Here is a 16,237-nt window from a genome sequence, read left to right as displayed (position 1 = left end):
AGCGGCCTTGATGAAGACGGCTGCGTGTAATTTGGGCACACCCTGTCCAGAGTGCTGGATGGCTGGCCTTGTCTGAGAAAGCCTGTGGTAGCCAGCCAAGTACCCTCAAACTCAGCTCTATGTGCCTCCCCACTGCCAGCTTTCTGTACTCTGTTCCTGTGGAAGAGGGGCTCCTAGGGCAGCAGCAGTGTTTAAGAAAATACAATCTTGGGTCTGGCACGGTAGCCTAGTAGCTGAAGTCCTCACTTTGCATGCCCAAGATCCCATATAGATACCAGTTTGTATCCCAACTGTTTGAATTCCTTTCCAGCTCCCTGCTTGTGGCCTGGGAAGGCAGTTGACAGCCCAAAGCCTTGGGACCCTGCATAGGAGCCCCAAAAGCAGCTCCTGGCTTCGGATCAGCTCAGCTTCAGCTGTTGTGGTCACTTGGGGAGTGAACCAGCAGATGGAAGATCTTCCTCTCTGTCTCCTTCACTCTGTTAAAAAAAAAAAATCAGACTTCCCAATACAAATAAGTAAATCTTTAGAAAAAAAATAGAAAATACAGTCTTAAGGGGGCATCCATCTGAGAATTACCCCAATAAGAAGTTTGTAAGGTACAAATCATCGTCAGAATCTTCCTGGTGAGCCTTTGCTCGCTGGTACTGAAGTTTGCACAAGCCCTTAGCCGGGAAATCGGAGGAAGAGCGGCAGGAGGCAGCTTTGCGTTTAAGAACTTTTTATTGTAGGGTGTAATTAACGGAAGGACACAGAGCAAACTTCTGTCCACTGGTTCACTCTTCACCTGCCCCCAACAGCCAGATGGGAGCCGGGCTGGAGGAGGAGCCAGGAGGTCCTTTGTGTTCCCCATGTGGGTGAGAGAGGCCCATGTGACGGCGCCACCATCCACCTTCTTGCAGGGGCCGCCAGGGCTCTGGATGGGGAGCTTACCCTCTGTCACAGTCCTCACTCCTGGAATGGGCACTCCGCCAAGGCAATTTCAGTGTAATGGAACAGATGTCACCTTTCTCTGACAGTCCCTGGGGCAGTCAGTGACCTGACAGGGATGACCTGTGTGGAATAAGTGGCCTTTGAGCCATCACAGAGCCTTCCCGTATCTGTGACTATCTGGGAAAGTGTGGCAAGAACAGAGTTGGAGACAGCGCTTTGTCCTCTGTCAAATGAAAAGCAGTGCCTCTTTCCCGGAGTGGTGTAAAGATGAAATGGTGTAACCCTGGATTAATACCCAGTACCTATCAGCACTCAAGAGTAATAGCTTTTGCTCTAATTCTTATCACCATTCTTGGTGATGAACTAAAATCTAATAGTGCCAGCTTCCCATTAGAGGAGCTAACGCTACTGTCAACATCACTAAAGTTGCTCTCGGTCACACGCACGGAAAGGCTGATGAGTCAGGTTCAGACTAAACAGCACGGGGACCAGACTGTAAATAAAGCCTTTGGGAGAAGTGGCAGCTCCCACAGCTGTCACCTCGAGGCCTCCCTGATGCCCTCAGCCTTTGGCTTTAGTCTCCAAACAGGAGACAGATGACTGATGGCATTTATTCTAACAGTCTGGCAGCATTCCCACCCACCTAACGGTCATGCCCAGCACCTTTTGAGGGGCCACAGTCAGAGTGACAAGTCAGATGTCTCAATTCTACCCACATCACTTCAAAACTGCTTCACTAAGGAGTTATCTCAAGAGAGCACCAAAGGAGGTTTATGTTCTGGATCAGGGCGTCTCCTGTGTCCAGCACTTTGGCCACCAGTACCTCTGGGGCAGAAGAATCAGAACTAAATCCAAAGGCAGCATTCACCCAAAGGAAGTTTAGTGAGCATCTTACCTTCAGCAGGTGCAGTGTTGGACTCTGATACACAAGTACACTAGATGGCCAGAAGATCCACCCTAATGTTGGAGGGTGCGACTGAACCGGATGTGTAGGACTTAAAATAGGCCACGTGCTAGCTGAATACACACCCAGTGACTACGGATGTCACAAGAGCAATCATGGTGCTACTATTTTATTGCTACTATTTTATTTTTCCATCCATTCTCTTCTTCAGCTCTCAGTTCTCTGGTTCTGGGAGGTTGTTGCCACGCTACCCACTAAGCTGTGCTTTCTCCTCTTGCTGCTTGCAGATCGATGACACTGGCACGTTCCAAGTGGTGGTGGTTCCCCCTGCAGCTGACTACACAGCAACATTACAGAGACTCCAGCGATGCACTTTCTGCTATGGTAAGACCTACAGGGAGGTCATGATTTGGGCAAGATTGTTAAGCGTGTTGAGTCACCATTGGCAAAAGCAGCTGGAACTTGGCAACCGGGATGTGTGTGGCCGGGCAGGACCTCGCCACACTGCCTCATCCACAGCTGGCGCCTCTCAGCGGGGCCCGCAGGGTCTCTGTCCCAGCAGGAGGGGTGCTGTCCAGGCCTCTGCACTTAGTGCCACTTCCGGGAAATGGTAACGATTTTTAAAGAAACATTCCTGCCTCATTGCCAAGTTTTTTCATGCTGTAAAGTATATTTTTCTAAATCTCCAATGTTCAGTCCCTGAAGAAATGCTCTCGCGCAATTCAGAGCCCTCCTCTCTGTTTAGGAATAAAGTGGAAGTCAACAGAAAATGACGCAGTTCCCATTAGAGTCTTCATGGACTCAAAGGTTACACATCAGAAGGATTTGCAAAACTGGTGTATCTGGTGGGTTTCATGCACTCTGTCGAGCTACAGAAAACTGGACTGTCATCTTCTATGGGAGTTGTAATGGTCACAGTGGAAACCACTGAGGTGTTGGGATGTCAGTCTTTCTCAAGCGTTAACTTTGTTCTCGTTCCTAAGTAGAAATCGGTCAACACCGATAACAGGCAATACTTGAACTGACCACCTGCCATCAATTGTCATTCTGTTTTTAGAATATCGGACTCCCGATGAGCTCCCCATGTTAGATGAAGAAAGCAGGAAGCTCTTCAGGGGCTCCCAGCCGCATCAAGCCCAACAGAGCTGCCGCCAACCCGCCTGCCGGGCGTGAAGCAGGCAGCTCTGACTCTACTCCCGCCAGTGCAGTGCTCATTGTGGCCTGGGGGACATGCTCAATTCCTCTGCTCCATGCATGTCAGCCAGGGCAGGTGGTTGCCATAGCAATGAGCCCACAGAGGTGCTGGTACTGAAGGAGCGAGGGCATTCCTGGCATTTTCCCAGCCCCTTCTCCCTGTGTCATTCCCTCTGCCCTGACTGCACCGGGCTGGCTAAGGCACTAGCAGACTCGCTCGAGGCAGCCCAAGGGCCGATCATGCCACAGGGAGGGAGAGCCCACCCTATGTATTCTCAGTTGTGGCTGCAAACATGTCGGTTACAGCCGTGTGCTGGTATGTTGCAGTCAGAAGTCGCACATCTGTGACTAGGGACAAATTTTTGGCTGCAGTTTTTGATTTAAGCCTTTGTTTTGCCTCTTGGGCATATAACAGAAGATATTTTGGCTTTTGTGTCCTGCAAAGAAAACAAAACTCAGCAAATGGGCAACGTGCTGACCCTGATTTTACAAACTGCCTTGCATGCAGGTCACTGTTTTTGCCATCTGACCGTTACACAGGGTCATAAAATTTTACTAAATGCAAGGGAGCCATATATGTGTGCAGAGCCCCTGAGCTGCAAGCTGTTATCTCCCTAACGTCTTCACTCTGATCCAGTAACTTTGCCTTGCAGCCAGTGCCTTGGCGGACTCCCAGCCATCCACACACGTTCTTCCATTTCTCTGCTTTCTGCTTCTTGGCCTTCTGGCTAAGATCAAGTGTTCATTGCTAAAGAGGCCAGTCTCCTCCACAACCATTCAATGACATTGAAAACACAGAGTGTGGTCCTGTGGGGGAGTCTCTGGGTAAACACGGCCCGATCATCCCATTGTGCCGAGGACCACGGCCCAGTGGTGATTTGACTGGAACCCAGTCATGCCAGCTGTGAGACCAGGGGGCCTCCCTGTTACTCTGTTTTGTGATCTCATCTATAACACAACTCTTTCTTCAGGCAGAAACTTGGAGAAAGTCTGATGTGTTCTTTGGCAAAATGATTTAACTCCCATAGCCTGAGTCTTCTGTATGGTTAAAAAAATTAAGTGACTTTGAAAATCTTTCAACTTCAATTTTTAAAAATTCCTCTGAATATTCATTGTGGTCAGATGTAATAAATCTATTCTTTTTTTCCCAAGATTTATTTATTTATTTGAAAGAGTTACAGAAAGGGAGAGAGACATCTCCCATCTCTGGTTCACTCCCCAGATGGCTATGATTTCCAGCACTGTGCCAGGTCAAAGCAGGCAGCTTCATCTGGGACTCCCATGTGGGTTCCGGGGATCCAAGGACTTAGCCATCTAGTGCTGCTTCCCTGGCTCAGAATCAGGCAGCTGGGTTAGAAGAGGATCAGCCAGGACCCATGACCCTGAGGTAGAATGCAAGGGGTTGTGAGCAGTGGCTTAACATGCTGCCTTATAATACCAGCCCCACTCTCTACACATCCCCCTAGAAATCAAACATGTACACTTATAAAAGTCATTTCCTATTTTATGAAAGTCTGTTACTATGCAATATTTAACCAACAGGTATTAAGTTTTTAATAAGTGTTATTGAGATATGTACAGAAGCTTGTTATTAAGAAAAATACAAAGTTAACTGGTTAAAAGTCAAAAACTTTTCTTCAGTTGAACCAAGATTTCTTAGGTGGTTTTTTTCACCCATCAAGCAAAATACTTTCTCCTAGTGAGCCCACACATCACAGGATAGGGTGATGCTCTGGCCTGCAGAGTGTTGCTTGCAGAGGTCAGAGGCTTTCATGGTGAAATGCAGTATACACCTGCAGGAGAGCACCCACTTCAATCTTTATACAGTTAGTATCAGACTCTCGTGAAAATCTGTTCCAGACACATACTGGGCATAAACCCTGTTGAAATTTATGAAGATGTACTAGGAAGTCTTCCTGTTGATACTGAAGTCATTTAGAAACTATTTTAACATCAAGGCCTATGCAGTTTCCAGATGTTGAAAGCTTTGAGATGCAGCTTTCCCACTTGTGCCGACTTGTGCTTCCTCACCCCGGGTGACTCTTGCTTTTCAGATGTGTGCAAGCCAGATGCTGACTGTGACCAAGGCAGCCCAGCCCCTGTGCAGTCTTACATCGATGCTGCCTTCCTCCTGGATGGCTCCCGCAACTCTGCAAGTGCTGAATTCGAAGATCTCAGAGCCTTCCTCGGAGCACTCTTAGATCACTTTGAAATCACCACAGACCCTGAGACCTCTGTCACCGGAGACCGGGTGGCGCTGCTGACCCATGGGCCCCCCGACTTCCTCCCCAACACTCAGAGGAGTCCCGTGAGAGCTGAGTTCAACCTGACCACCTACAGCAGTAAGCGCCTCATGAAGAGGCATGTGCAAGAGTCAGTGCAGCAACTCAACGGAGAGGCGTTCGTTGGGCACGCCTTGCAGTGGACGCTGGACAAAGTCTTTTTAAGGACACCCCACCTGAGAAGAAACAAAGTCATATTTGTGATCTCTGCTGGGGAAACCAGTCACCTGGATACAGAAGTCTTAAAGGAAGAATCCATGCGAGCCAAGTGTCAGGGCTATGCCCTGTTTGTGCTTTCCCTTGGCCCTGCTTGGAATGGTGACGAACTGGAAGACCTGGCCAGCCGCCCTTTGGATCAGCACTTGGTCCAGCTTGGCCGCATTCACAAACCCGACCACAAGTATGGCGTGAAGTTTGTGAAGTCTTTTATCAACTCGGTCAGGCGTAAGTCATAAAATCTACTTCCTGCACAATAAAACTAGACTTGGTATTTTCCCTGAACCTTCCCTTCTGTCCCCAAATAAGGTTGATGAATTGGCATGGGTTTCTGGAAATTTCATCTTTGAGAGCATTTCAGGATCAGAAAGGGAAACACTCAAGAGTGGATGGTGGCAGGGAGGAAACCTCTTGCTTGAATGAAGAAACGACCCTGCCAGGCAGCTGCGAGACGTGTGTGTGGAGCAGTGTAGCCTAGTTCCCTCAAGGCGCAGCCTGGCCTCAGCTGCAGGCAGATCCCTTGCCGTGTGACATTAGCACGCTGCCCTTTGATGGAAAGTTTCCGCAGTTAGCATGCCAAAAGAGAGAGAGCCAGAGAAAAACGAAATGCCTCTTGGCTTTGCTTTTACAAGTTCTCAAGGCTGAGTTCGGAGTGTTAAGAGATACCATTTTACTTGTTAGAATGAAAGACACGGTCTTGCAAAACTTTTCTTCTCTTAGTTAATGACTTTTTATGATGCCAGTAGTTATTACAACTGATACCCATAAAAAAGAAACTGGCTATAATTCTTGGAGTGAGCTGGCCCAAAAAATATGCAATTCATTGTGAGTTCACTTGGAAGGGTTCACAGATGTGCTCATGGTAAGTGGCATCTTCAGGGTCTAGAGATGCAAGTGCTGGTTGTATCCCTAACCTGTTACTCCTCTGCAGTGTAACCTGTTGAGGATGTAAAAACACGGAGGACTCAGTGCAGGTGGGGTCAGGCTGGCATGCGGTGTCCCCTGGGAGCAGAGCAGAAATAGGTCTCAGGCCTCAACCCAGACGTCTGCGACCAGAGTCCCCAGGTGGCTCGTGTGTAGCACATAGGAGTCCTCCAAGGAGTGTGTGAAAAATGGAATTACAAGGTAAGTTTGAGTACCAAAAAGCTGTGAAACCCATGCATACAGAGGATTTTTCAGAAAGATAGGAAATACTTATCATGATAAGCTATTTAAGGATTTTAGAAATTTTTAAATCAACATAAAGGGACCTTTTTAACTCCATGTTTTACAAACTTTTGAAAGTACGGACATTTGAGAAACCCGAGTAAGGTAGCAGTAAGCCCCCAAAATATGACTTGAGATGTTTTCTTGAATAGGAACCTGGACGAGTAAAGGAGGAAATGGGGCTGAGGGTCACGCTGGAGGAAGTTATCACAGAACATGGACAGGACAGGAACGACAGCTTGTGAAAGACTGATAAACTCGTAAGGACGTACTCCTTAGGAGGCGATAACACACTGGAAGGAAATCTTGAAGTGGGATTTCCTTTCCAAAATTCTTGGTGATAGTTTCACAGTAATTTGTGAAGCAGTGTGATTAGTCAAATGGCGTAAACTCCTCCCCTGCTTAAGAAGTCCTTTGGGTACATGAGAGCTAGATAAATGCTTTTGACAAACTACAGCCGTGACGATTACAGTCCTAGAACTTTCCCTGTAACAGTACCTGAAGCCGTTCCCTAGCACATCCTTCAGCTCCTGCTTCCCACCTCATGTCATGTGACACTAACATGCATTCCTGAGGCATGTGCTCTGAGCCACGTACTGTTCCAGTACTGGATGTGGATGAGTGACGGAAACAGACTTGATCCCTTCTACAATTTGTGGTTAGTTTTCTTCTAATCCTCTGTGACTCTTACATAATACAGTGCTCACGTCGAGAGGCTAGCAGCCGCAGTCCGCACTGGACTCAGCACATGTTCTGGGGAAGCCAAGCTTCGGGCAACCTGCTACTTAGAATTAATGTGTACAGTCCAGTGTCAGGTGCACCCTCGGGTAGCAGCACAGTCTGAGGCCGCCTGGTGTCAAGCACACAGCTTTACCCACACTACAAGCTCTGCAGGTGTAGCCTGGTCACAGCTCAGCACAAACTTGCTATTGATGCTGACCCTGTGTCAACAGGAAGGAGTTTAATTTGCATTGAACAAATCTCAATGCTTTCAAGAACTATATAATGCATTTTTAAAGTTTTCTATTTTTTTTTTTAAGAATAACCAGGCTTTGGTATCATGACAAGGTAGTGCACTTGCCTCTGATGGATTTAATCCAAACTGACTGATGTTACTGTTGGTACTGATAACAAGACCGGAAAGAAAACATCCTTTCCGCTTACATTCTAATACTCCAGAGAAGGAAACAAAATAGTCCGAGTTCATGTGAATTAAAGGACTGGCCAGACTTAGCTGCTGCATTTTGTAAACTTAGCTTTAGGGATTCCTTTGAGAACCCTGCCTTGATTTCATAGGATTATCTTAACTGTTGACTTGGCGGACATTGGAAGCAGTGAAATGAACGTGTAGAGAGAGCAGGTGCTAGTCATGCTCACGGCCATGAATGGCGACTCACCCAAGCTTTTCTCTTCTAGGTGCAGTCAACAGATACCCCCCAACAAATCTCAAAGCCAGGTGCAACAGACTGAGCTCGGCAGAGCCGAAGACACCACCCCTACGGAAATCTCCAAGGTATTCTCTGCTTAGTACTGCCTCAATGTGACTGTCACTACATTTTCTTCTCTGTCCTGCCTCTTCCTTTTTAACTGTTCCTCCTCCATCTTATTTAGACAAAAGTCTGTTGCTGCATGCTTTTAAAATATGATGGCATATGGACAGTAAGCATACTAATGACCAGGCCTTGATTACTGAACAATATTTCTCATTCAAAGGAGCTAAGGTTTGTTGAGGGGCAAATCCAGGCTGAACAGGGAATATATAGTGCTGATTTGAAGCAACTTGTCACATCGGGAAGGAAGGAAAGCCAAAGAAGTTAACAGTTTCCAGTGGCCTGTGGATAACCTGAAAATCTTGGAAGAGTAATCATGGGATGAATTGTAACAAACTGAATTTTTTAACGTTTACAACTCTGGAAAGGTACTCTAGGGGAGGAGGAGCTGGTCTCTGCATAAGAATGTTAGTAAATGCAGAAGTCATGGACTGACATCACCAAGTTGCACCCCATCGTGTAATGGCCGTGCTAAGAGCGAATGCAGTCACTGACCTTGAAGAGAACAGGTGTTGTGGTATGCAGTCGTTTGGGAGAAGACGGTCAGTGTAAGTCATGGGGCCTCTCCGTAGTATACGGTAATTACAAAGAGGAAAATATTACACGGTGACATCTGGGAAGATTAGAGATCTGCTGTTAAACCAAGATCTGACATGACATGCCTCCTGAGGTGACACAGAAGACGACACCACCGCCTGTGTGGAGTCTCTGCTGAGTCTCCTGGGGAGGAAGCATTCAGACAGTGCCACATTATGGAAAGTTCTCCCAACACCTTGCTGCACACATCATAGGTTTCATGTCACGAAGGGTAGAGGCATACAGAATACTGTTCTAACACGACGAGATTAAAAAGACCAAACAGCCTAATGTAATGGTGTGATGCTTGACTGGATCATGGATCAGAAAAGGGAGCCGACAGAAGTGATATTAGAAAAGTTAGGAAATTTGAGTCTGAGTACATGTTGAGTGATACTGTCTTATGTCTGTGTAAGCGAATGCCTTTGTTTTTGAGTCAGGTATTCTGAAGGATGTACGAGAAACGCAGCCGATGGCTGCAGCCCACTGCCATAGGTCGTATGCCCGTACAGGTGCATGTGAGTGCACATACACACAGCGCATCAGTGCACATCCACCTGCAGACAGTGATCCAGAGTAGGGAAAGACGGTGCACGTGAGTACACACAGATGCACACCGCATCAGTGTAACTGAGAGGAGGGAAAGGCAGGCGGTCACCAGGAATCTAGGTGAAGGGTAGTCACGGCCCTGTTCTCTTTACTTTGAAAACGTTGATTTTAAAAATCAGTACCTTGTAAAATTCAGTGGAGGATTAAACAGTGATAGACACGTCTGGAGAGAAATATAATGAATTAGAAAACACAAACTACTCAGTATGCAAAGGAGGCAAATTTAAGAGATTCAGAACAGAGCGGAAAGGCTAATCTACACCTAAGTTAGAGATAAGCTAGAAATGTCCAGTAAGAGTCAGGATTCAATGATGAAGAGCGTCTTTCCAGAACTCAGGAAATAATGCACAGAGGAGGAACAAGGGTTGCTAGGCAGAAATAAGAGCAGAGTGCCAGTGAGGTGAGGCAGAGGGCGCACACTGGCATTTGGCTCTTGCTGCTTCTGCCTACCAAACCTTGTTCCTCCTCTGTGCATTGCTTTCTTGTTCTCCCTTCTAGAGTGCTGGCCAGGGGAGCTGTCCAGCAGCAAAGACTTCTGAAGTCAACCCTCCAACAGGCCTGTGGGCTCAGTTCAAGATGAGGAGGGCGCCCCTGCTGTGAGTGCGTGTGGGCGGCAGCATGTGCCAGGCTGGCTGTGACTCCTGCTGAGGTAGCATTGCAGCAGAGGACACCACAGAGGCTGGTGTTAAGGCTGTGCAGTCTCCAAGGCAGGTGTGAGTCGTGCTACAAGCCGGCCAACTTCGTGAGTGGAACCTGTGCGCTTGCTGCACTTTGGGGTTTAGTGCTGTGTGGCCACAGTTCATGTTGCTTTTCAATTTGTTTTCTGAGGTCCGCTGGAAGAGCGCAGCAAGTGTGGGGCTTGGAGCCTTGTTCACTTGCCATCCCACCTCCTCCTGAACTTACTGTAAACATTTCAGCACCTTCTGGCTCTGAGCCTCTCCCCCACCCTCCCCCCACCCCATCCCTGCATTGCAAGGCCTGCAGAGGACAAGCATGGGAAGTCTGAGGGCAGAGTTTGAATAGGAAGGCAGTGGCCGTCTACCCCAGGCTGGCAGCTTCATGGCATGTTTGTCTTTTCCTTGCCTCCACCTTGGCACTCCAGTGTATCTAGGCAAAGAGGCTGTACACCTACTGGGGGGTCACTCCTCTGTTGTTCTTAGGAGAGCTGGCCAGATGGCTGGTATCTTCTGGGGTAGTCTTAAGGCTGGTAGGAGAAACCCAAAAGCTGGCTATGCCGAGTCAGGGGGGCAAAAACCCTGCTGAGAGCCAGTACTGCTGCTGTATTACATGCTGGGAAACTAGGCATTCCATGGCAAATTCAAAGCCATGTTAAATGGAAAGACCACAGGAAAAAGAGGCTCTTTTTGTCATGGGGATTCCTTTTGCAATCTACATATTCTGTAGCAAGCTGTGACTACCAAGAGCAGCCCACACAGCTGTACCACCAGAGCACGTGTGGGAAGGATTCCTGAGCTCTGGCATGCGAGTTCCTCCTCTGTTCTCTGAACTGCCCTCGGTACAGTGGAGGCTCAGCAGCTTCCCCGTATCTGAAATAGTGGGAAATTGCTGGGGAATCCAGCAACTGAGACATGAAATCCATACGAGATGGTCCAACAGACTGGCCTTCCCCCGGCCTTCTCTTAATAAAAGGTGGCAAGCCACATAGTGGCCTGTGACACTGGTGGGGCCATTCGTGACAAGCAGGATGGGGAGGAATGAGCATGTCTGCTAGCTGAGCTGTCCAGCCATAAAGGTGACTAGCTAAGCCCGCATAGGAATCCTGAGCCACACTTGTGAAAGCTGGTTCTTATCAGAAAACAAAGGAACTGAACCGAAGGGTAGGCAACCCTGGGAACAGATGGCCGGGGGATGAGGCTGGACAGCCCCTTGCTGTCAGCCCTTAGAGCCAGAGAAACAAGACACTAGTGGCCTGCTTATTTGCCTCCTCCGGTCAGGAAGGCATTCAGGCCAGAACTGTCGTCTTCTGTCTTGACCAACTGTTCTTGGAGTGGCCAACCACTACAGGATACATAGTAAGAAAAGGAGGAAGGGTGCATGACTCCAAATGCACCATCAAATGGTTCTTATCCAGTGCTCTTCTAACACAAGCCCCTGTGATAACAGTGGAAGATGTAAATTCAAAGACGGCAGGAGTTAATCTGCTTGGCCCTTTTGACCTAAACATTTGAGAAAAGAAAAGCATCAGTAAACCTATAGGAACAGCAGTCTAACCTTTTTCCCCCTTAGGAGTATAGCAAAGATAACCTGTGATAAGATGGGAGAAAAGGGTCCCCAGGAATGAGAAGGGGGAGGGCTGGGGACACGACGAGGTGTGGGTGAGATGGGCTCTCCCTGGTCAGCAGCTCTGCGTTCTGTGTGCGCACACGGTTATGACTTGGGGGAACTTGAGTCGCTAATGGAAAATACAGGGATGGGTAAACATGGGCATAGGTGGGCAGAAACACTGAAATTCAGCTATGGTGCGGTTCTTTGTTGATGAGCTCAGTGCAGCCTGAGGCAGTAAGACAGGTTCATCTCATTTCAGAAGCCCAGGCGTACAGCACACCTCATCCAAGCCTGAGTCTGCATAACCTTGATTTCCCTGCTCAGATATTTCCTTTGCCCCAATGCTCTTTACAGATGAAACAAAAAGAAAATGAGGTGGCAGGGCGGTCTCGTGTGTCTGTATGTTAGAAGTGAGTGGCCTAATTTTAGCTTCAATTTGTTTTATAGCTGTTACTGTGCTGTTAAATACTGCTGGTTTTATCAGGTCAGAGTTATTTATAGCTGGTAAAAGCAAAACCAAAAAAAGAAATGGAGATTGCAATGAGTAGTTATCACTGTTCAGGCATCAACATTATATTTATTTGAAACTTAAGGAGAGACTGCGAGCAGTTTCTACCACTCCCTAACTAGCCACAGTGGCCAGGGCTGAAGCCAGGAGCTTCATCCAGCCTCGCACGTGGCTGCAGAGACCCAAAGTGCTGGGCTCCTGGGGAGGACTCCTGTGCGCTGTCCAACACCAGAACCACATGTGGTTACTGCAGTTTAACATGACGACAGAAGTGCAGTTGCTCATGCTAAGTGTGTGTGGCCAGTGACTGCCCCGCCAGGCAGTGCAGGTTACAGCACCCCGAGTAGACGGTGGAGAACGTCAGGTTTGCCTTGGGCTCTGTGGTTCCTTGATTTCTTGGGATTCAAAGCCTTTCCGAGTCTGCAGCTGCCTTTGTGGGGTCATACACGACTCCTAGTCCCGCCCCTGAAGTGCCTGCGCCACTGTGTCCCTCACTGTACCTACTGCAGTGCATTCCACAGAGCAGACGCTCAGATGGTTGGACTAGCTGAATAGCCCTTTAACTTACTAAGTATCTACCGTACGCCGAGGATTCTAGGTTCCCTGGGTAACTGCTGAACACACAGGCTCTCATGAAACAAAACTCTCTAGTGGGCAGAGGAGTAGAAAACTATATGCAAGTTTCTAGTTAGAAAGTGTTAAGTGGTACAGATGAAACTCGTGCTGGGGATTTGGGGGCCTATAGATGTGGTCTCATACTGCCAGGACTGTGGGACACTTAACTCCGGAGGTCCACCCTGAAACTGCACAAGCTGGCATTCAGACTTGGCCATTTGAACCCAAGTCTGAATGCCAGGACAGCCATGTGAGGACTCAGAGGAAAAGCAAGCTTGTTGAATTCAGATCTGTCTCATTTGTCGGCTTGTGATGTCGGGGCCAGTATAAATCCCTAGTTGAACAATACACTGCCCTACGGAAGGATGCAACAGGGTTGGGTGCAGCAACTAATTTAGGAATATAGGCTAATGTAGAGTTTATCACAAAACTGGAAAGGGCATTTATCTTCTACAATGTTTTCTTTGTTTTACAGCTTTGTTCCTGGGCCACATAAACCTGTCCTCAAAGAAGTCGTATTACAGAAGGCAAAATTCTTCCAAAATAAAAAATACCTTTCAAGAATTACAAGAGGTGGCAGGGATGATGCCATTCAAAAATCTGCCAGAAATACATCCTATAATTTTCAAGTCGGATACAAGGACATACAAACTCCTCCCAGACGATAAAGGAAGTGCCCGATCAACTTGATCTTGGGGAGCACGGGTAAGACTCCGGACTTGAGGAGCTCAGCATACTGCCAGGACTGTGGGACACTTAACTCCGGAGGTCCACCCTGAAACTGCACAAGCTGCAGGTAGGACAGATAACCTGCACTTCCTGGCATAGATATTTACCTTGCCTGTTTGTGTGACCACTCCTGATAATTCTAACACTCTTAAGAGCTTCAAGAAGTGCTGCCTGTTATGGGAGAATGCAAAAAGTGTTTCTGAAAGTAGCAGAGGTCTGATTACAGCATGTATAAGCATGTAACACTGGCCTATTCTGATTCTTTTGACTGTAGATCTGTGAACAGTCGTTTTCTGCAAATCAAGCCTTCTTTAGTACTGTTTTAACACTCATTTGAATATGTGGGCTGTTCCAACATTTATACTAGAAATGTCCTGTTGTGAAAAGCTGCCCTTTCTCGACTCTATTTAGACATCACTGTGTGTGTGACTAATTCTCATTGTGCTGGAAAGTTCCTTCTGGTGCTCCGCATCGCTTGGAATGGTGAGAAGCAGAGGGTAACTTCCGGTAGCTCTAAATCCTCCAATCCCACTTGGGAAACTCCCTAGTTGCCCAGTCATTCTGATACATTTCTGGTTTTTCCTATTTGTGGTCCCTTTTAATTCTAATCTATACATTTTTTTAGACAAGGGAAATCGAGACACAGCTTAGATTAAAACTCTAGGTGGCTTTCATCCATCAAGTAGCTGCTGAGTCAACAGTGGCAAACAGGATCAGCAGAACTCTGAAAACAGCCTGAGACACTGGGTTTGGAAAATAATAAGAAACCCATATGGGTTGCAAGGATGAATGAGAGCAGAGGAAGTTACAGTAGGAACGGTCTTCAGAGTGTCTGCTTCTGTTGTGTTGACTTTGTTGTCTCATCACCAGCCAGTGATGACTGTCACCGTTTGGGCCCCACCCAGCCAGAGAGCTGGCTGTGCAGCTGCCAGCACTGCCCTCCAAAGGAGGATGCCTCTCTTGGGGAAAGGTGGTTAACACCCAAGACCAGTTACTATCTGCACTCCTCTTTTTGCCTCCTTCCCTAAGCCTGGAAAGGACATGCGTGTATTTTTTTTTAATTACTTTTGCCAGCCTTACTCAGGCAGCTCTGTGGAGATAGCTCCCAGTGTGTTCAGAACAGGAAGCCCAAAGAAATACGTATTCTACTCATACTCAGGTATAACACACTGCATTTCTCCATCTGTTGTAAATGGTGCTTAGGGCTTCAGTAAAAATTTGTTTCAAGGACAGGACACCAATGAGCGGTAACTAAAGCAGTGTTTTAATAGAGGGGATTTCTTTTTTCCAGTTAACTTTGAATTAAGCACAAACACCTTTCTGTTTATTGTTGGAAATATTTTTTAAAGTTTTAAGTTGAATGTAGATTCTTAAAAGTGCTATTAAAATCAAGAGTCGTCACTTGTTTGCTTCCCCTTATTGCACAGAGCTGAGTGAGACTTGTCACAGGACGGAGCTGTCATGGAGCAGCAGTGGAGCAGCCCTCGGGTTCTGCATATAGAGCACTTAACCAGTGCTTGGAGGAGGAGAACGAGTGGTGGGGGACAGGTGAGCCAAGGGTCCAGATGGCAGCCCATCTACTATGCCAGGGCTTGTCCAGTGACCTTAACAGGAAGCCCATCCTGACCCCTGCACTGACTTGGCCAGCTAGCTCTGTTAGCTGCAGTCTGACCAGACCATAATAGCAGTGCCGCCTGGACTTGCCACTTGGATTCTCGTGCCTTTGGCCTGAGCGACTGGCACTTCCTGACAGTTCTGCTTACCTGTCTTGCACCATAAGTGAGCTCTAATTACAGAAGTGCTCAACAAGTGGCGTGTTCCTTACGCTGTGCATCTAAGGTCCTGTTTTGTCACTGACTGCTTCTGACAGACCATCTCTGTACCTTGGGACAAAGGCAGCTGGAGGGCTCACCCCTCTGCTTCAAGTCACGGCTAAAAATGCCGCCCAAGACAAGGACTCTCTATAAGCTTTAACAGCGATGACCACATTTTTAATACTAAAAATGTTTACATCATAACAGCTTTACAACCATCTTTAATACAAAATAAACTGAGCCCATGTTATTCTTCACATTTCTTACCTTGAAGGTAAATACATATACAATAAACATCCAGAATGTTGTCTGGCTGCATCTTGCTGCACGAGTAGACAGCCAGACACAACTTCTTGCCCATGTGGGGTAGAATGGTACAGGACAGCGATGTAGAACCACGATTCCGAACCAGCCACCTACATTAGAGCCTATTCACAACTTTATTACAGTTTATACAGACCATCAGGCTCCTATTTCCACACCTTCACAATCCCATCTCTGGAAGCGGTCACAATGAAGCCCTGTGTGCTCTGGAACGTGGCGATGTCCGTGATGATGTCATGGTGTCCCACGGGCAGAGACTCGGGGCCCCTTCGAGGGGTGTCATCACTCGGCCCCACCTTCTGATTACTCTGGATTTCCTGTTTGAAGGTCAAGCAAGGGGAGAGCCAGGAGTTAGACATCTGCGCCACACTGAGCTCGTGAGTGCCCCTGCTGCTAGGGTCTGCTGCGGGTAAGTCAGCACCTCTGCTCAGATACATGTGAGCAGAAACAGGATCCAAAATGATGACCGGATCTTCAGGAGCAGCCACTTAAAA

The 16,237-nt window shown here is 47.6% G+C and overlaps 2 protein-coding genes across 4 annotated transcripts in view; one reads left to right on the top strand and one right to left on the bottom strand.

Annotated features, from left to right (window-relative positions):
- COL6A6 (collagen type VI alpha 6 chain) overlaps nt 1-13,959 on the top strand; it is a 76,581-nt gene extending 62,622 nt beyond the window's left edge. The window contains exons 33-36 of the mRNA XM_040962999.1: nt 2,122-2,218; nt 5,083-5,754; nt 8,149-8,245; nt 13,352-13,959. Of these exons, the coding sequence (XP_040818933.1) occupies nt 2,122-2,218; nt 5,083-5,754; nt 8,149-8,245; nt 13,352-13,544 (1,059 nt within the window). The 3' untranslated portion in view covers nt 13,545-13,959. The remainder of the gene's footprint in view (nt 1-2,121; nt 2,219-5,082; nt 5,755-8,148; nt 8,246-13,351) is intronic.
- Nucleotides 13,960-15,845: 1,886 nt separating this feature from the next.
- PIK3R4 (phosphoinositide-3-kinase regulatory subunit 4) overlaps nt 15,846-16,237 on the bottom strand; it is a 38,698-nt gene continuing 38,306 nt past the window's right edge. For all 3 annotated transcript variants that reach the window (XM_040963014.1, XM_040963023.1, XM_040963033.1), the window contains one exon: nt 15,846-16,060. In XM_040963014.1, coding sequence (XP_040818948.1) covers nt 15,890-16,060 — 171 coding nt within the window. In that variant the 3' untranslated portion in view covers nt 15,846-15,889. The remainder of the gene's footprint in view (nt 16,061-16,237) is intronic.

This window comes from Ochotona curzoniae, unplaced genomic scaffold (genome assembly GCF_017591425.1).
Source record: "Ochotona curzoniae isolate NIBS_2020 unplaced genomic scaffold, NIBS_Ocur_1.0 contig_1302, whole genome shotgun sequence".
Taxonomy (NCBI): Eukaryota; Metazoa; Chordata; class Mammalia; order Lagomorpha; family Ochotonidae; genus Ochotona; species Ochotona curzoniae.
The sequence above is the reverse complement of the archived record's forward strand: the minus strand, read 5'-3'. Positions and strand labels throughout refer to the sequence as shown.